The sequence below is a fragment of the Myotis daubentonii genome, chromosome 6 (genome assembly GCF_963259705.1).
Source record: "Myotis daubentonii chromosome 6, mMyoDau2.1, whole genome shotgun sequence".
NCBI lineage: Eukaryota > Metazoa > Chordata > Mammalia > Chiroptera > Vespertilionidae > Myotis > Myotis daubentonii.
Genome location: NC_081845.1, coordinates 87842575 through 87860817, shown reverse-complemented (window position 1 = coordinate 87860817; position 18243 = coordinate 87842575). Strand labels below are relative to the sequence as shown.

Sequence of the window (18243 nt, the reverse complement as noted above, 5' to 3'; positions counted from 1 at the left end):
TGCTTCTGTTAAAATTAAAATAACTGCAGGTATTGCAGGGCCCAGAGCGAGGAATTCCATCGCGGATACTACAAACTGATCAGAAAATATTTCTAGGCAGCTTTTAGTCGTGGGATGTTTTCAATGACAACCAGACTAGAATTCCCAGAAATATAAGGTGAAGAGGATAAAATATGTACATTTTATTTATGCTTGAGAAAGGGTGTTCTACATAAAATTACAGAGTGGCTTGCTACCCAGCCTCCTGTATTGCTGGGTAGTTTGATTTACTCCCTCCAGGTTATTTAGAATTTGCATTTAAACATCATCACCGCCATTAGCTACCCTTCTCATTGCCTCCTCTTCAGCCCTCACTAGAGATCATTCCCGGATATTAGTCTAAAAAGGCAAATAGTCTTGACATTTTGTTTAAATTCTTCTTATGGAGTTAGCCTATATTTGGTGATAAATGCCTTATATCTACTGAGACTTCCCAAAGCCTGGATATACTCCATTATATCTGACTTTAAAGTATTCAAAAATACCACAAAGATACTTGAAGAAGATAGGACTTGAGACTTATTATGGTGGGGTCTCTCCTGCCTTTCACCCTCTAGCAAGGCAGCAAAAATAGTTCCAGTAATTGTCTTTTAGTAAAAACCATTTTGTGTCTTACATTATTTCATTGTACTTACTTTATTTCATTCTAGGTCCAGGGGCAGCCATTAATGGTGCAGGTCAGTGGAGGCCAGTTAATCACATCAACTGGCCAACCCATCATGGTCCAGGCTGTCCCTGGTGGTCAAGGTCAAACCATCATGCAAGTACCTGTATCTGGGTCCCAGGGTTTGCAGCAGGTGAGTGATATGAAAAAGTGTTTAGACATAATGTCAGAGTAGAGGTTTTTATAGAATAGTTATTACAAGCTATTTGACAGTTGATATTGTTGCATTTAATTGCTTCCTACCCTCTATTTGCATTTAGTCGGTAGTCCACCTTTGTAGTACCAGTGATAAAGCAGAACTAGACAGAAATTGTACATCTCTGGTAAGGACTAATTAGGCATGATTTTTGGATCAATGTAAAGAACATGAAGAGATGGGAATCTAGTTTTATAAAAGTAATTCATTGAGTGAGCTTTGTTGGCATTTTATGTCAGTAAGGGAGGAAATTTATAATCTGCTTTGGGGGGTCTTGTTTTTGCTCAGAAATGCTTTCCTTTTCATTTCTTTCCATGTAATTAATAATTTGAATCATCTCGCAAGTAATGAAAAAAAGATATTTCGGTCCATACACATCACAAACACCTTACACTGTATTTGGAGCAAAACTTAATAGCCTTTTTTTTTTAATTGAAAATAAATTAATAATATTTCTCATAGGAACTTAGGAAAAGAACAAAATGAGCAAAAAGTAGGTTAAAATTAGTGAAGAATAAAACTAACAAAAATGTAGAAAGGGTAAATAAAAGCTGATTCTTAAAGAGATCAATAAAATAGATAAATCCACTGGAAAGACTGATTCCAAAACAGAAAAAAAGGTAAAAAAGACAAAAAATGTAGAAGAGATTAACAGAAGTAGGTAGGATGTTGTTACATGCAACTCTGGATATTACATGCAAATATTAAAAGTAGAGGGATTTTTATCAATTTGGCAAAAATTAAAAAGAATTATTATATCCAGTTCTACAATGGGTGTGGAGGAAAGGATACACTCATTACTTAGGTAATTTAAAATTCTGAAGTCATTTTGGAAGGCATCTTACTCTTAAATACATAAACCTATCCCACTTTTGAGAATCCTATAGGATGAAAAGCATTGATATATAGGGAGAAATGTACAAATACATTTATTGCAGCATTGTGCTACCAAAAGAGCTGTAGTGTAACCTGAATGCCTATTTATAAGAATAAGAAAGTGGTTGAATAAGTCATACGATATTCATATGTGGAATATTATGTTGTTAAAAAGGATAAACTGTTGACATAGGATGGTGGTTAATACTGACGTACTTCTGGTGAAAAATAATTTGGAGGGAAACATACTATGTGATATTATCTTTGTAATTAGTAGCCAAACCCCTATGTAATATATGTGTTTGTTAGCATGGAAATGGGAATGAGGAAGAATGATTAATTTTTTACTATATAGATTTTGTTTTAATGGTTAAAGTCATCTCATTGGTGTCTTAGTTTCTCTGCAGGAATTTAATACAAGTTGAAAAAAGCCCTGATCACACTGCTTGATAAATCAGACTTCTAATTTCTTCACATTACTTTGTTTTTTTGTTTTGTTTTTTCAAATCTTCACCTGAGGTTATTTTTCCATTGATTTTTAGAGAGAGTGGAAGGTAGGGAGGAAGGGAATATGAGAGAGAGGGACAGAGAAAGACAGAGAGAGAGAGAAAGAGAGAGAGAGAGAGAGAGAGAGAGAGAGAGAGAGAGAGAGAGACATCAATCAGCCAACCTCTGCCCTGCCTACTTTATTTTATTTTATTTTTGCTTTTATAGGTAAGATTACTATAAATTTATTTGAGCATGATAGTTTTATTTTCAGTTGAATTCTTAGGGTAGTTTCTTTGGAGCAGGGAAATTGCTTGGCAAAGGATAGTAACATTTTTAAAACTATTGGCATATTTTTGCCACAATAGAGTTGTAGTTAGGATTAAAAATAGTTTCCACATTTCTTCATGAATAAATGTATGAGGCTTTAAATATATTTTCAGTATGTGTACTTTAACTCTTTTTCACACTATTTCATTTCTGTCCTTCTATTGCCTCCTCTTCATCCCCTTGCCACAACTTCTTTTCCACTCCTGAATGGAGACCGTGTGATACAGTGTTAGGAGCAGTGTGCTGGGCATGCAGTGATCTGACTTTCCATTCCCAGGTCTGCCATTAAGCAAGCTTTCGTATGTCAGTCTTCTCATCAGAAAGTGCAGTTTATATCAGGTGATTTCTAGGGTTCATTCCAGTTCTAAATTCTATGCTTTTATGATATTTATTTATTTACCTACCTTTAAGAGTCTCTGACAGGGTTATTTCATTCTCCTCCCTCCAAGCAGGACTGTATGTAACTAATGAAACCAGGGGTTCTCAAACTTTTTAAACAGGGGGCCAGTTCACTGTCCCTCAGACCGTTGGAGGGCCAGACTATAGTTTAAAAAAAACTATGAACAAATTCCTATGCACACTGCACATATCTTATTTTGAAGTAAAAAAACAAAACGGGAACAAATACAATATTTGTATTTGCATGTGGCCCACGGGCCATAGTTTGAGGACCCCTGAATCAAACCTTCCTAGAAAAATTCTTTTCTGTTAACATATATAAAGCTCTAAGTAAAATCCCATAGCCTTTCTTAGGATGCATAAAATTTCAATTCTTTTTTAGAAGAATACTTCTTACTCTTTATTATCTTGGATCCTCTATTTTAGAATTCCAGTGAGATCCTATGCCCTCTTCTTAGAAAAGGTGTAGATGTCTAGATAAATGGAACATTTTGCACACAATTTTAGGTTAGGATCCCTGGCTTAATATAGACAGTGGAACTGGAGTAGAGAGTCAAGAATAGTGGAAGTTGGTATATAACAAAAATAGTACAAAATAGCAGTGAATAAATTGTTTAAGAATGAAATAGATATATAACGTGGATGGACCTCAAAGGTATCTGCATTTACCTACTCTCTCAAAAATTATTTTGAATATATAAAATGTCATTTCATCTGTAAAAAATGCTTTAAAAATAATGTGACCGTGCCAGCACTATCTTTAAAAAACTGACATTGTTACTATAATACCCAGTATCAAGACAGTAGTCAGAATTCCCCATTGTTTCATAAGTGGAAAACAAATGATCTCTCACAAATAATAGCCAAACAGTCCCTAACTGGTTTGACTCAGTGGATAGAGCGTTGGCTCAAGGACTGAAGGGTCCCGGATTCAATTCTGGTCAAGGGCATATACCTCGGTTGCAGGCTTGATCCCTTGGCCTTGGTTGGGGCATGTGGGAGGCAACCAATCGATGATGTTTCTCTGTCTCTTCCCCTTCCTTCCACTCTCTAAAAGTCAGTGGAAAAATATCCTTTGGGTGAGGATTAACAGACAAACAAAAAAAGCAGATGAGGACTTCTGTTTTATTGTTTTTTTCCTCTTCACAGCATTTTCCACTTTCTAGAGGAATGTGGATAACTAATACTCCAGGACCAAAAGATACCAATGTCCGCAGGGTACTAACCTTTCTTTGTATTGTCTTCCACAGATACAGTTGGTCCCACCTGGACAGATCCAGATCCAGGGTGGGCAGGCTGTGCAGGTGCAGGGCCAGCAGGGCCAAACCCAGCAGATCATCATCCAGCAGCCCCAGACAGCTGTTACTGCTGGCCAGACCCAGGTAATTCCACTAGCTCTGAACATAGCACAGCTGATTTAGAAGGGTCAGACAGCTGAGCCATATATTTCACATGTGGTAGAAATGAGTTAGAAAACTATCATTTTTTTTTATTTTTTTAAGAAAAAGACTAGCCCTGGCCAGGTAATTCCATTGGTTAGAGCACTGTCCTGTACACCAAAAGGTTGCAGGTTTGATTTCTGATCAGAGCACATGCCTGGGTTTCAGGTTCGATCCCCAGCCAGGATGCATACAGGGGGCAACCAACCAATTAATGTTTCTTTCACATCAGTGTTTCTCTCTCCCTTCTTCTCTAAAATCAATCAAGACACATCCTGGGATGAGGATTTTTAAAAAGAGAAAAAGACTACATGGCCCTTTATGGTATTTTAGAATCTCTTATATTGTGTTATAATTTCTTTCCTACAGACGCAGCAGCAAATTGCTGTCCAGGGGCAGCAAGTGGCACAGACTGCTGAAGGGCAAACCATCGTTTATCAGCCAGTTAATGCAGACGGTACCATTCTCCAGCAAGGTAAGTATGCCCATTCATTTCCGTCTACTTTTGGGGGACTCATCTTCATCCCTTGAGCAAATGATGCTTCAGAAATTTTGTGGTGATCTCTACATGACATATTTTTGAACGAAAAATAAGATTTTCTGTAAGTCTTCATTGATTATTATTATTAGGTCCTTGTCACCAATACATGACCAACATCAATTCCATTTGTAGGAATCCCTAAGTGGTTGTTAAAAGATTGAGCCTAATGAGGATGTAAAGTACAGCATAGGGAATATCGTCAGTGATATCCTAATAACTGTACGGTGTCAGATGGGATCGAGGTTTATGGGGATGTCTAATTAATCTGGTGTACACCTGAAACTAATATAATAATGTATGTCAACTGTAGTTGAAAAATAATTTTTAAAAAAGGACTGCTCATAAGGATTATATAAGCTTTAATCTTATATTAACACTTTCTAAATAGAAGATTGGAAATAGGAGTTGTTGCTTAGGTATATTTTTATCAGGGCCACTTCTTTGTTAATTTATTCCAAAACCACTTATTATGTGCCGGTTACATATGTAGAACTTTTGCTAACAAAGAAGAGCTTTTCAAAGAAACTCTAGTCTAACAAGAGAGACATACATGTGAACAAATAAACATAGTGCAGAATCCTATGGAGGTATGTTCTAGGAGTAAATAATGCATACAGAAGGTAGAGAAGAAATAGGGCTCGAGAGGAGAATGTATTTCAGAGAGAGGAGATGGCTCAATCTGAACTTAAGAGCTTTTGGAAGCATTTGTCTGATAGTTAAATCCAAAAGGGACATCTCAGTTAGATTCCCTGACTAAAGGTTTGACTTGTGATTAAGACTTAGCAGTATGTAAGAGCCAGTGGATGCAGTAACAGTGTGCTTTTGTTATGACTCAGGAGAGGGCCTGAACTGGAATGAGCACTGGCAGGAACTCAGGAAATGGCAAACACATTCTCCTCGGTGCTGATGTTGATAGTTTGGGGACTCGGAATGCTTGGTTTAAGCTTAAGACCTGCAACTGGCTGATTCCTTGTCAGTTTAGGATGACCAATTTATAAGTTTATAAAATTTCCATCCTGAAGCAGATTGTTGATAAGTACAAAAATTGGGTATAGCTATACTCAGACTGACCCATAGAAGTGGAAGACTGCAAACTGTCTCGCCACCTATTGAAAACTATTATTGTAATGCCCAGGAAAGTATCCATTTCAAGGATAGATTTATTCAGAGCTATAACAGAAAGTTAATAGAGTTTCAAAGATTGTGATTACATGGGTTTTATGTAGTAAATCAGGCAGAGAGTGTGTGAGTGCTTTTTCCCCCCTTATTCAGTTTATAATGCTTTTCCAGGGTGAATGAGTGTGTGCCAGATAGAAGAGGAGCTAACTGTGTTCCCTTCTTTCTGTGTACCTGTTTGTTGTTTTATGTTTTATTTTCTTAAAGTTACAGTCCCTGTTTCAGGCATGATCACCATCCCAGCAGCCAGTTTGGCAGGAGCACAGATTGTTCAGACAGGAGCCAACACCAATACAACCAGCAGTGGACAAGGGACTGTCACTGTGACACTACCAGTGGCAGGCAATGTGGTCAATTCAGGAGGGATGGTCATGGTAAGAATATTGATTCTTCAACTCACTGTTCTCATCTGTAATTTCTTTTTCTACATATCTCTCTGTCTTTGCAAAATTCTTGAACTTGCAATTTGATGTCTCTCATAAAGCTTGTTAATAATGTTGACCTCTTGGCATTGAGATTGATCCTTAAGGCACTTACAGAGATCTACTTTTATAATAAACACTAGAGGCCCGGTGCACGGGGGTGGAGGGTCCCTCAGCCCGGCCTGCACCCTCTCCAATCTGTGACCAGTCAGACATTCCTCTCACAATCTGGGACTGCTGACTCCTAACCGCTCACCTGCCTGCCGGCCTGATCACCCCCTAATTGCTCCCTTGCTGTCCTGATCTTCCCCTAACTGCCCTCCCCTGCTGGCCTGATATGATAGTCCCTAACCGCCTCTGCCTTAACCCCCGCCACTGTGGCTTTGTCCAGAAGGACGTCCTGAAGATGTTTGGTCTCATTAGCATATTACCCTTTTATTAGTATAGATTACAGTGAACCATAATTCATTGTGAGGACCTATTAGTGCCAGGTACTATTCTTGGTGCTGGAGATATAGTAGTGATTAAACAGATTAAATGTATGATTTTATGTGATCTTATTCAGAATTCAAATAATGAAGGGAGAGTTAGGCTGCTGATCTTTGGCAATTGGAAAATACATTGTGTCTAGTGGATGAAACAAAAAATAAGCTAAAAATTAGGTTATAATTAGAGAAACCAAAAAAATGTGTGATATAAATACAGTGAGAAGATAGGGAAGGAAAGTTGGATGGTATCTGAAAGCTAAATCCTCATATGTCAAAATATGATGTCAGTACATAGTACCTAAAATGGATAAATGAAGAATTGAGGAGCAGAAGCCTGCACAGAGAGGAAGAAAGCTACCAGAAGAAACAATACAGACATTCAAAGTTAACGTTGGGAAAGGAGTGTAGCAAAGGGGACTTGTTTCATTATACATTTAGTATAGTGTTTCATTTTGTTTGTTTAGAAAAATTAGGATTAAATTATATAATAAGTTAACTAAATTAGTTGTATAACTATAGGCATTAAGTAGCACTTGGTAAATTTATACCTATTTTCCATTGAACTGTTTTACAGTATTGTCATACTAGAGGCCCAGTGCACAAAATTACTGCACAGGTAGGGTCCCTAGGCCCAGTGATCAGGGCTGATTGGGGCTTTGCGGCTGCCAGTCAGGGCTCCCTTCCCTGGCTGCTGGCTGCCACCTGGGGCCTCCCTTCGTTCCATGCCGCCGCCTGGTGGTCAGTGCAGTTCATAGCGAGCAATAGAACTCCCAGTCAAACTCCTTTGAAGACACTTCGCATATTAGCCTTTCATCTACACTAATAAAAGAGAAACATGGTAATTGGCGTACAACCGCTACCCTTTTCATTGGCTAATCAGCGAGATATGCAAATTAACTGTCAGCCAAGATGGCGGCCGGCAGCCAGGCAGCTGGAAGCTAACATGAGGCTTGCTTGCCTCAGTGACTGAGGATCGTTGGAGGAAACCAACGTTCCCCGCCTGCTGCTGCAGGCCTCTGAGCGAGCAGTTTAAGAAACATTGTAACAAATACCGCCAATCGCAACATTGTAAGTAAAGGCCAGAAACCTACTTTCAGCCGGAGGCCTAAGAGCTGGAGCCAAGCCTCAAGGTAAAGCTGGCCCAGAATAAAAAAAAAAAAAAAAAAGAAATAAAGGAGCGGTTGGGAACTTCAGTCACTCCCAGCCTGAAAACAGCCCTCAGCCCCTCACCCAGACTGGCCAGGCACCCCAGTGGGGGCCCCCACCCTGATCCAGGACACCCTTCAGGGCAAACCAGCCAGCCCCACCCATGCACCAGGCCTCTACCCTATATAGTAAAAGGGTAATATGCCTCCCGGCACCGGGATCAGCGTGACAGGGGGCAGCGCCCCAACCCCCGGATTTGCCCTGCTCTGTGTGTGACGGGGTGGCGCTGCCACCTCCCCATCGACCCTGCCTTGAGTGTGACAGGGGACGGTGCCCCAACCCCCCAATCGGCCCACCCTGAGCGTGACTGAGGGTGGAATCACAACCTCCCAAATGCCCTGCTCTGTGTATGACAGGCAGCGGCGGTGCCCCAACTCCCCAATCGGCCCTGCTCTGAGCCTGACCAGGGGCTGCACCTAGGGATTGGGCCTGCCCTCTGCCACCGGGGAGCAGGCCTAAGCCAGCAGGTCGTTATCTCCCGAGGGGTCCCAGACTGCGAGAGGTCACAGGCCGGGCTGAGGGACCCCCCTCCCCCCCGAGTGCACAAATTTTTGTGCGCTGGGCCTCTAGTATATATATATATATGATTACTGTCTGGATGGCAGCAGACATTCCTAGAGAATGGAGCCATGTGTGGACAAGAATTTGGACCAGGTTATGTTATTTCTAAGTGTGGCTCCTGGGCCCCCAATTGATAGATTTGTAATGTTGGTTTAAAATGCATTTAGTGTAAGTGTTCTCCAGAAAATGCATTTAACTGAATGCCCTGTAAAAGCTACTCTTGTGTAGCATTCAGAAGAAAATAGATTAACACAGATTAAGAAACTTGCCTATGTCTATACTTTATGTCACTATTTAATAAACTGGTTTTCTCTCAACACAGATGGTGCCTGGTGCTGGGTCTGTGCCTGCTATCCAAAGAATCCCTCTACCTGGAGCAGAGATGCTCGAAGAAGAGCCTCTCTATGTGAATGCCAAACAGTATCACCGCATACTTAAGAGGAGGCAAGCCCGAGCCAAACTAGAGGCAGAAGGGAAAATTCCAAAGGAAAGAAGGGTATGTATAACATAGGGAAGGATGTAGGAAGAGAATACCAGGGTTCTACTTTAGGAATAAGTAAAACCTTTTATATGGTTTGTTTTGAGTACCTTCCAAACAACTGAAGGTAGGTAGATAGCTGGTTTGTTTTTGTTTTTTAATATATTTTTTTTTTTATTTCAGAGAGGAAAGAAGAGGGAAGGAGAGAGAGAAACATCAGTGATGAGAGAGAATCATTGATCGGCTGCCTCCTGCATGCCCCACACTGGGGATCAAGACTGCAATTCAGGCATGTGCCCTGACCAGGAATGGAACCATGACCTGGTTTGTAGGTCGATGCTCAACCACCGACACTGACTGGGCTGATAGCTGGTATTTTTTTATAAAAGTTATCATTTGTTATATGTAGGTGCAGCTACAGAAACAAAAAAATAATACTGGCTTAAATTTAAAATTATTTTTTTAAAATTTTTCTTACATAAAAGAAGCCCAGAGATAAATTGTCCTGGGCTGGTAGCACATTTCCACAGTTCTCAAGACTCATTCTCCTCCTGTCTTATTCTAATTTCTTAGTTTGCTATTTGTAGTCCAAGATGGCTGCTTGGGCTCCAGCCTAGAAGCAAATGGAACAAAAGAGGCAGCTCTCTTTTAAGGAAACTTTTAGGAAGTTTTATATTTCATTAGCAAAAATTTATTTTTTTTTAATTTTTTTTTTATTGACTTCATAGAGGAAGGGAGGTGGAGAGAGAGAGAAACATCAATGATGAGAGAGAATCATTGATCAGCTGCCTCCTGCACACCCCACACTGGGGATTGAGCCCGCAAAATGGACATGTGCCCTGACCAGGAATTGAACTGTGACCTCCTGGTTCATACAGGTCGACACTGAGCTACACCAGCCAGGCCCCTTAGCAAAAATTTAATTACATGGCCAGTTACCTGCAAATAAAGCAAGGAAATGCAATGTTTTTACTAAGCAGCCATTTGCCCAACAAAAATTTGGTCTGTTATTAAAGCAAAAGAGAGGATATATATATATATATATATATATATATATATATATATATATATTAAGAGATAGGTAGTTATCTATGGGATACCTTTGGGAAGGGAATCTTTTTTATTATATTCATTTAGCATTTACTTCTTATGGTAGTTATATATGGCTAGCTATCTAGTGCTTTCTCCATAATTCAAAGTCATAAGTGCCTCTGGTGGCTTTGATTTCTGGTTTTAGAAATATCTGCATGAGTCTCGGCACCGTCATGCCATGGCACGGAAGCGTGGTGAAGGTGGGCGATTTTTCTCTCCAAAAGAAAAGGATAGCCCTCATATGCAGGTAAGAAGACTTCTTACTTTGTATTTTCTCAGGTGGAATCTTCTGCATTTTCTAAGTTTTTTCCCCCAACTGAATATTTACAGCAACCTAAAGCTCTAGGAGGTAAGCATTTTACAGTTGAATCAAAGGTTTAGACAGGTTAAATAGTTTGCCTAAGGTGTAATATATATATAGTTAAGTGTCTGTCTGACCAGTAGGTATGACGCACACTGACCACTAGGGGGCAGATGCCCAGCACAGGAGCTGCCATGGCACACACTGGCTATCAACACTAATAAAAGAGAAAAATGGTAATTGGCGTACGAGCTACCCTTTTCATTGGCTAATCAGGGCTATATGCAAATTAACTGCCAACTAAAGTTGGCAGTTAACTGCCAACTAAGATTGACAGTTAACTGCCAACTAAGATTGGCAGTTAACTGCCAACAAGATGGCGGTTAATTTGCATATGTAGGCACAATGCAGGGAGGTGAAAGGGAAAGCAGGAAGAAGCCGCCTGCCACTGACAGTGATCAGAAACCCAGGGGGGAGCTAAGAGCTGGGGGGCAGGGCAAAGGCAGCCCCAGGGCCGCCTTTGCCCTGCCCCCCAGCCATGATCGGAGAATCAGGCGCCTTTGCCGCCCTGGCCAGTGATAGCAGGAAGTAGGGGTGGAGCCAGCGATGGGAGCTGGGCACGGTCGAAGCTGGCAGTCCCGGGAGCTAGGGGTCCCTTGCCTGGGCCTAAAGCGAAGCCCACGATTGCGGGGCCGCTGCAGCTGCGGGTCCCCGCTGCCCGGGCCGGACGCCTCAGCCAGAGGCATTAGGCCTGGGCAGGGGCGGAGCCTGCAACCGCGGGGAGCTGGGGGTCCCCTGCCCAGGCCTGACACCTCTGCCGGAGGCCTCAGGCCTGGTCAAGGGGCCGATCCGGTGATTGGTGATCGGAGGGTGATGAGGGTCAACTCCTCTGGCCGAGGCATCAGGCCTGGGCGGGGGCCTGAGCCGGGGATTGGGGGGATATGATGGTCCCCTTGCCCAGGCCTGAAGCCTGGGTCAGAGGCGTCAGGCTTGGGCGGGGGGTGGAGCAAGCGATCAGAGGGAGATGGGGGTCCCCTGCCCAGGCATGATTCCTGGGCCAGAGGCCTCAGGCCTGGGTGGGGGCCAGAGCCTGTGATGGGGGGAAATGAGGGTCCCCTGCCCAGGCCTGACACCTCTGTCAGAGGCGTCAGGCCTGGGCAAGGGGCCGATCCTGCGATTGAAGGGTGATGGGGGTCAACGCCTGAGGGCTCCCAGTATGTGAGAGGGGGCAGGCTGGGCTAAGGGACACCCCCCCCCTGCCCCCAACACCCAGTGCATGAATTTCGTGCACCGGGCCCCTAGTTTAAAAATAAACAGCACCATGGATCTGGTACCTACAAACCAACACTCAGCTTCCCCCAAGTGTAACACAGGCCCTAGCACCACCCCGGAGCAACAGCCCACCAAATCGCAGCCAACACTGCCAAGATCCCATGGTGCAAAATGCGGCCCACAGCCCAGACTGGAAACGGTCGTTGTGGGTGCCGGGTAATGACATCACATAGCAATGCCCAGCTTCCTCTCCCAAGTGACTAGCCTCCTTAGAGTTTCTTCACCCTAGGAACACAACTTGATTTATAGCCAGGTGCAAACATTTTACAGTTCAACCAAATGTTTGTGAATTGTTTTCCCATGCTTCATCTCATTTGATCCTCAGAAGTCCTGGAGTAGGTAGATAGGAGACTTGATAGAATCCTTTTTCTTTTCATTAGCAAGACACAAATAACGATATTAAAATATTTCTTCTAATTAATTTCCTTTCAATGTGCACAAATCCATGCACCGTGACACTAATACTTAATAAAATGGTACAACTGAATTTCAAACCCAAGCAGTACAATTCCATAACATACTCTGTAACTACTATATTGTACTGGTTCTTAAATCTAATTCTACTGATTTTATTGTATTGACATTTCTGAGTCAATATATCTAAAGTAGAACTCTTGATTTTTTTTTTTTAATGCCTCAACCACTCATCTCAACATGTCCATCCATCCAGTTACTAGAATTATCCAACTCTTGATTTTACATCTAAAATATAATCTGAGCCAGTTTACTTTTTTCCCTCCCAAATGCCAGCCTAGTCTAATCCCCTCTCTTTTGGTTCAGTTAATATAACAGCTGCCAACTGGTCTTCCTTGTTCCATTCTTGTGCTGCTCTGGTCCATTAGCCGCATTTTAGTGTGATATTTTTAAATGTGTATCACATCACATCACCATCTTGCTTAAATTCCTTCTACCCTGCCCTTTCTCATTTACACTTAAGACTAAAATCTAAAGTACTTACCTTGGCCAAAAAGGTCCTGAATGATCTAGCTCCTCCTGCCTACCTCTGACTTCATTTCCTCCTACTCCTTGGTTTTTATGCTCTTGCTATAGCATTGTTCTGTCTTCTGCCATTAGGACCTTTGTCCTCAATATAGCCAATTTGTAAAGCTTTTCACTCAAGGAACTCTCCTAATTCTGTGTGCTAACAATATGACCTCAGTCAGTTTACTTAGCCTCTTTTAGCCTCCGTTTTCTTCACCTGTAAAATGGGGTGCTATTGATACTTCACAAGAATGTTGTGAGAATGTCATGCAGTAAGTCACATTAGGCACCTACTTAGCCTAGTGCATGGTGAGAGCTCAGTAAATGCTATTAGTATTCTCACTCATTGATCAAGACCAAGCTCCCGGCCTACCACCTTCAGAAATCATTCACCGTATCCTTGGATCATGTTAATTGAGACTTCACTGCCTTGGTGTGAAAGAACTGAAGGTGGTTACTATGAGTATTGTAGAAAGCTTCCACAGACAAATCCTTGTCTTAACACTGCATGTTGTAAGTGAGAGGCAGCAGGCAGAGTTTAGTGGAAAGAATATTAAATGGGTACCAGAGACCTGGGAGTTAGTTCTTGCTGGGCTCCTGAGTAACTTACTGATTCTAGTCCCAGCAAATCACTTATACCCATCTGGGCATCAGGTTTATCTGTAACTTCTAGGTACACTGTAACCTTTTAACAAAGTGCGTCAAAGTAAATAAATCCCAGTGTCACTTAGCTCTGCTAAGTGCTCAGCATTTAAATATAATGATCAGAAAATAATGACCAAAAATTATATATTATATTATATTATATTTTATATATATTTGTATATTTTATACACACACACACACAACACACACAGCATGTCTGACTGGCATGGCTCAGTGGTTGAGCCTCGACCTATGAACCAGGAGGTCACGGTTTGATTCCCAGTCAGGGCACATGCCCAGGCTGTGGGTTCGATCCCCATTGTGGGGCATGCAGGAGGCAGGCAATCTACTTCATCATTGATGTTTCTATCTCTCTCCTTCTCTCTCTGAAATCAGTCCTATATAATAAAATGGTAATATGCAAATAGACCGAACAGCAGAACAACTGAACAACCAATCAAAACGTAATATGCGCCCTAACCAGTTTGGCTCAGTGAGTTGAGTATCGGCCTGCGGACTGAAGGGTCCCAGGTTCGATTCCGGTCAAGGGCATGTACCTTGGTTGAGGGCACATCCCCAGTAGGGGCTGTGCAGGAGGCAGCTGATGGATGTTTCTCTCTCATAGATGTTTCTAACTCTCTATCCCTCTCCCTTCCTCTCTGTAAAAAGAAATCAATAAAATATATTTTTTTATAAAAAAAGTAATATGCTAATGATATGCTAAGGATCCCCAACTGCTCGCTATGATGCGCACTGACCACCAGGGGGCAAACAGTCAACTGGTCGACCAGTCGCTATGACATACACTGACCACCAGGGGGCAGATGCTCCAACTGGTAGGTGAGCTTGCTGTTGATCAGCACTGAGCAAGATGGGCCAGACACACCCTGGAGCCCTCCCGCGGTCCCTCCCCTGTCAGATCGTGCACCGGTGGGTTCCCTCAGTCTGGCCTATGCCCTCTCACAATCCCACACCCCTTGAGGGATGTCAGAGAGCAGGTTTCAGCCCGATCCCACAGGCTACTCCCCTTGGGAGGGCTCCAGACACAGGGCTCATGGCTGGTGAGCGCTGCTGTGGCAGCGCAAGCCTCTCCCAATCGGGACTGATTGGGCACAAGCACACAGCAGGCACAGTGGGGCCAGGATGAGCAGGAGTGGCAGGTAGGAGTTTCAGGCGGTGTTGGACTGTGGGTTTCGGCCCGATCCCTGCAGGTCACCCAGAAGGACCCCACCCATGCACAAATTCGTGCACCGGGCCTCTAGTAAAAATATATTTTAATATAGATATAGTATGACATGGCTTTTCTTGGTCTTTCTCTTAGCCACCTCTGAGGACCCTTAAACAGTAAAGGTAGAGCACAACATAGGTGTGCTATCAACTCTGGAGTGTTCAGTAATGGAGTGGCAGGCCAGATCAGATTTTTAATCCTTTTAAGAATAAGGTTTATTGTCTCATTTCCAAATGGAGCTGCATTTTAATCCACTTATGCAGACTTGCAAGCAGACCTTTGGTTTTCTTGGCAAAGTTGTATCTATGTCCTTGGTGATAAAGTAGTGAGAGCCACAGTTCCTGTTGCTTTTGCAAAGTACTTTAATCATTATTATGCTTTCTTTGTCTCTAGGATCCAAACCAAGCAGATGAAGAAGCAATGACACAGATCATCCGAGTATCCTAACCCCAGGCCATGTGATGGAGATGATCAAGGTCATGTTCCTCACCACTGTTCCAGGAAATTGATCACTTCTTCCGATGGGACACTGATGATAACATTCTGCCCTTTTCTGCAGGACAGAAACCCACTTAGTTTTTCAAAGTGGCTTGGTATTATAATTGCAGCGTTGTCTGGCAAATTGAAGTTGCAAGGCTTTGTCTCACCCCTTCAGTCAGGACTATTTTAGACTGTTGATGACATTGACGTTTCATGGACTAGGATGATGCGAAGGACTCATGCCAGCCCAACAGTACCACACACAGCACTTAGATGTTGACTGGTGAAGCCAGCCAGCCGTCTGAGCAGGGGAGAACAACCTTCTCAAGCTAAACTACAATCCGGGAAGCTGAAGCCCACTCCTTCCCATGGAATCTAAACACCATCTCAGGCTAAGTGAATGAACACTGTATTCAGAGATGACTTCCAGGCATGGAAGTTCAATCTCATGGAAATAATAAATTCTCTGAGATACATTCATCTAATCTGTGGTAATAATAAGAATGTCTGCGCAGATGATAGGTTGGTATTTTTGGACTCCAAGCCAAGAAAAAGCTAATTCTGGGGATAGAATGATAAAAGAATCAAGCACTAAAAATAATTGCTGAATCTTTTTTCATTTTGGCCAGTTGTGGTCTGCTTGTCCATCTGTTGACAGGTCATCTGGACCATAGTTCTTACTATGGCTACTTGTAAGACAATTTAGAAGGTATTGGACCTTGAAACTTCCTTTCCTAAGTAGAGAACAAAATAATACAACTATGCTGAAGTGCTGAGGACACTTGTAGTAACTCCTAAACGGAGAGGCAAACTAGAGATTTTCAATCATAGGCTTAGTGACAGCATTTGGAAAATAGAAGGGTTTGTGTGTGTTTCAGTCTAGAAGAGAGAGAGGTAATATACCCATGTGTTGTCATATAGCATGATTCTTCAGTTGATGGATGCCTGGGATGGATCATTAAGATGAAGAGACTAATTTACATTTACACTATAATCTTTTAACAACCGAAAGAGAGAAGTCTGAGATTTGGTCTTTGACACTTTTCTGGAAAGCACTGTTCAATCAAGCTGTCCTGGACATTCTCCAGGTTACCTCCTAGAACTCAACGTGGATGTTGGCTTCACTCCTGCAAGTGCTTTGTGCTGGCCCCAGAAAACGGACATTCTCATGTTTCCCATGGCAGCTGACTCATTGGTGCCAGCTTCCATTTGCTTCCCCCTTTCTCCATATGCCTTTGCAGGAAGGTTTTCACTTTGCATCTACATTTTGGGGACAAATTACAGACTGGAACTAGAGATGGCTGTAGTGTAAGGAATTGGGCCACAGTTCCCAGAATGGGTTGTGTCTCATTTCTTTTCTAGATGTTGAACCCTGGTAGAAAGTGATACTTCAGAAGAGTTTCTGCCTACTCTGGAAACAAAGAAGGAAAACAATTCTTTTTGACTTAATAACCAAGAGTAAAGATTGGCTCTTTTTATATTTTACTCTAATTGTATTAAGAGATAAAAAGTATTTCACTCTCTAAAGAAAACATCATAAGCATTGTAATGGTCTAAATAGAGGTACAGAGCTATGCAAAGAAAGCAGGAAGTGAAATATATTTCTAATTCCTGAAATCGAATCATCTCCTGGCTTCCAGATGTCAGAAATGGAGGACTTATTCTTTGGTAGACTCACTAGAAACTTCTGGCTCATTACATGAGTTTTAGATGTTAATTTATCCAGTAATCCCCAAATTTGTCAAATGACAGGTTACTAAAAACAATGAGAAATTTATATCCCTTGGTTTGTTTAGGAATCTTTAAGATGCAGAGTTCAGGAAGAGATTCCTCAGACCTAATTTCTAGTACTTAAGCCAGTAGTTCTAAAATGCTATTTATTTGTGTCTGTAAGTTTGTACATAGTAATTCCAGCCTCATTGTTGCGGAATTATTTTTTCATGCATTTGAGTTTTGCTTGAAATTAAATGCTTCAGTTGTCATTATTGTCATTGCATTTCAGCTAATTCATGGCCCTTTTATTGTGGTCATTTTTAGCATATCATAATAACCCACAAAGTGGGGTTGAGGTGGATTAAGGTTTGGATTTTTTTCTTTATTTGTTGCTAGAAGTTCTTTTATTCATTTTTCATTTTGACTGTAGTGATGACTTTTAGATATAGAGTGAATGGATGAGTGAATAATTGGTTTAATAGTTACTTTACTTCATGAATGCTTTTTTTTTGCAGGATAATTGTATATATTTTAATTGTATTGGTACATTGAACATGTCAGTGTCTATATCACTGGACCAACAACATTTTTGGCTATTGAGTGCCTGATAATAATGTCTTGATTTTCCTTTGGGACTCAGTTATATATATTTTCCCCTCAGCAGTAGGGGGAGTACAAGTGATCTGATCATTGATGTCATTGCAATTGTTATTTTTAAAAATAAATTTATGAGAAAGTGATTGAATTTTGAGAAGTCTACATCCCCTGGGTTCGAGGTGGTTTATAATGTTGAAATTGATCTCTGTAGACACAAGACATATATGTAGTGTCCAGGCCACTTACCTAGCTCCTTCCTTTAATCTCTTTTCCTTCCTTTTGGCCTTCCCACTCTGCTGACAATTATTTCCTGTCATCTGTGGTCTGATCATATATTTGGTGTTACTGGAAGTGTTATAAAAATGCAAAGAAGAATACCTTGAGTAAAATTAGCCCACCAAAATGGCATTGATTTATTAGGTGTTGTAGAACTATAGTGAAAATAAAAATGTTTTATTTCTGCAGGAAAGACAAAAATACTTTTCTGATTGTTAAAAATCCACAGTGTACTCATAGTTGTACTGCTTTGTGTTCTCTCTGAATCTGAGCAACCGATTGGGAACTTAAGTATGT

At 41.6% G+C, this 18243-nt stretch overlaps 1 protein-coding gene across 13 annotated transcripts in view; it reads left to right on the top strand.

The window, feature by feature from the left end:
• NFYA (nuclear transcription factor Y subunit alpha) overlaps positions 1-17813 on the top strand; it is a 30127-nt gene extending 12314 nt beyond the window's left edge. For 6 of the 13 annotated variants that reach the window (XM_059701767.1, XM_059701763.1, XM_059701761.1 and 3 more), the window contains 7 exons: positions 690-836; positions 4241-4372; positions 4799-4904; positions 6354-6520; positions 9146-9319; positions 10539-10742; positions 15274-17813. In XM_059701767.1, coding sequence (XP_059557750.1) covers positions 690-836; positions 4241-4372; positions 4799-4904; positions 6354-6520; positions 9146-9319; positions 10539-10739 — 927 coding nt within the window. In that variant the 3' untranslated portion in view covers positions 10740-10742; positions 15274-17813. The remainder of the gene's footprint in view (positions 1-689; positions 837-4240; positions 4373-4798; positions 4905-6353; positions 6521-9145; positions 9320-10538; positions 10743-15273) is intronic. The other 7 variants (XM_059701765.1, XM_059701764.1, XM_059701768.1 and 4 more) reach the window with 3 other exon arrangements.
• The last annotated feature ends 430 nt before the right edge of the window (positions 17814-18243 follow it).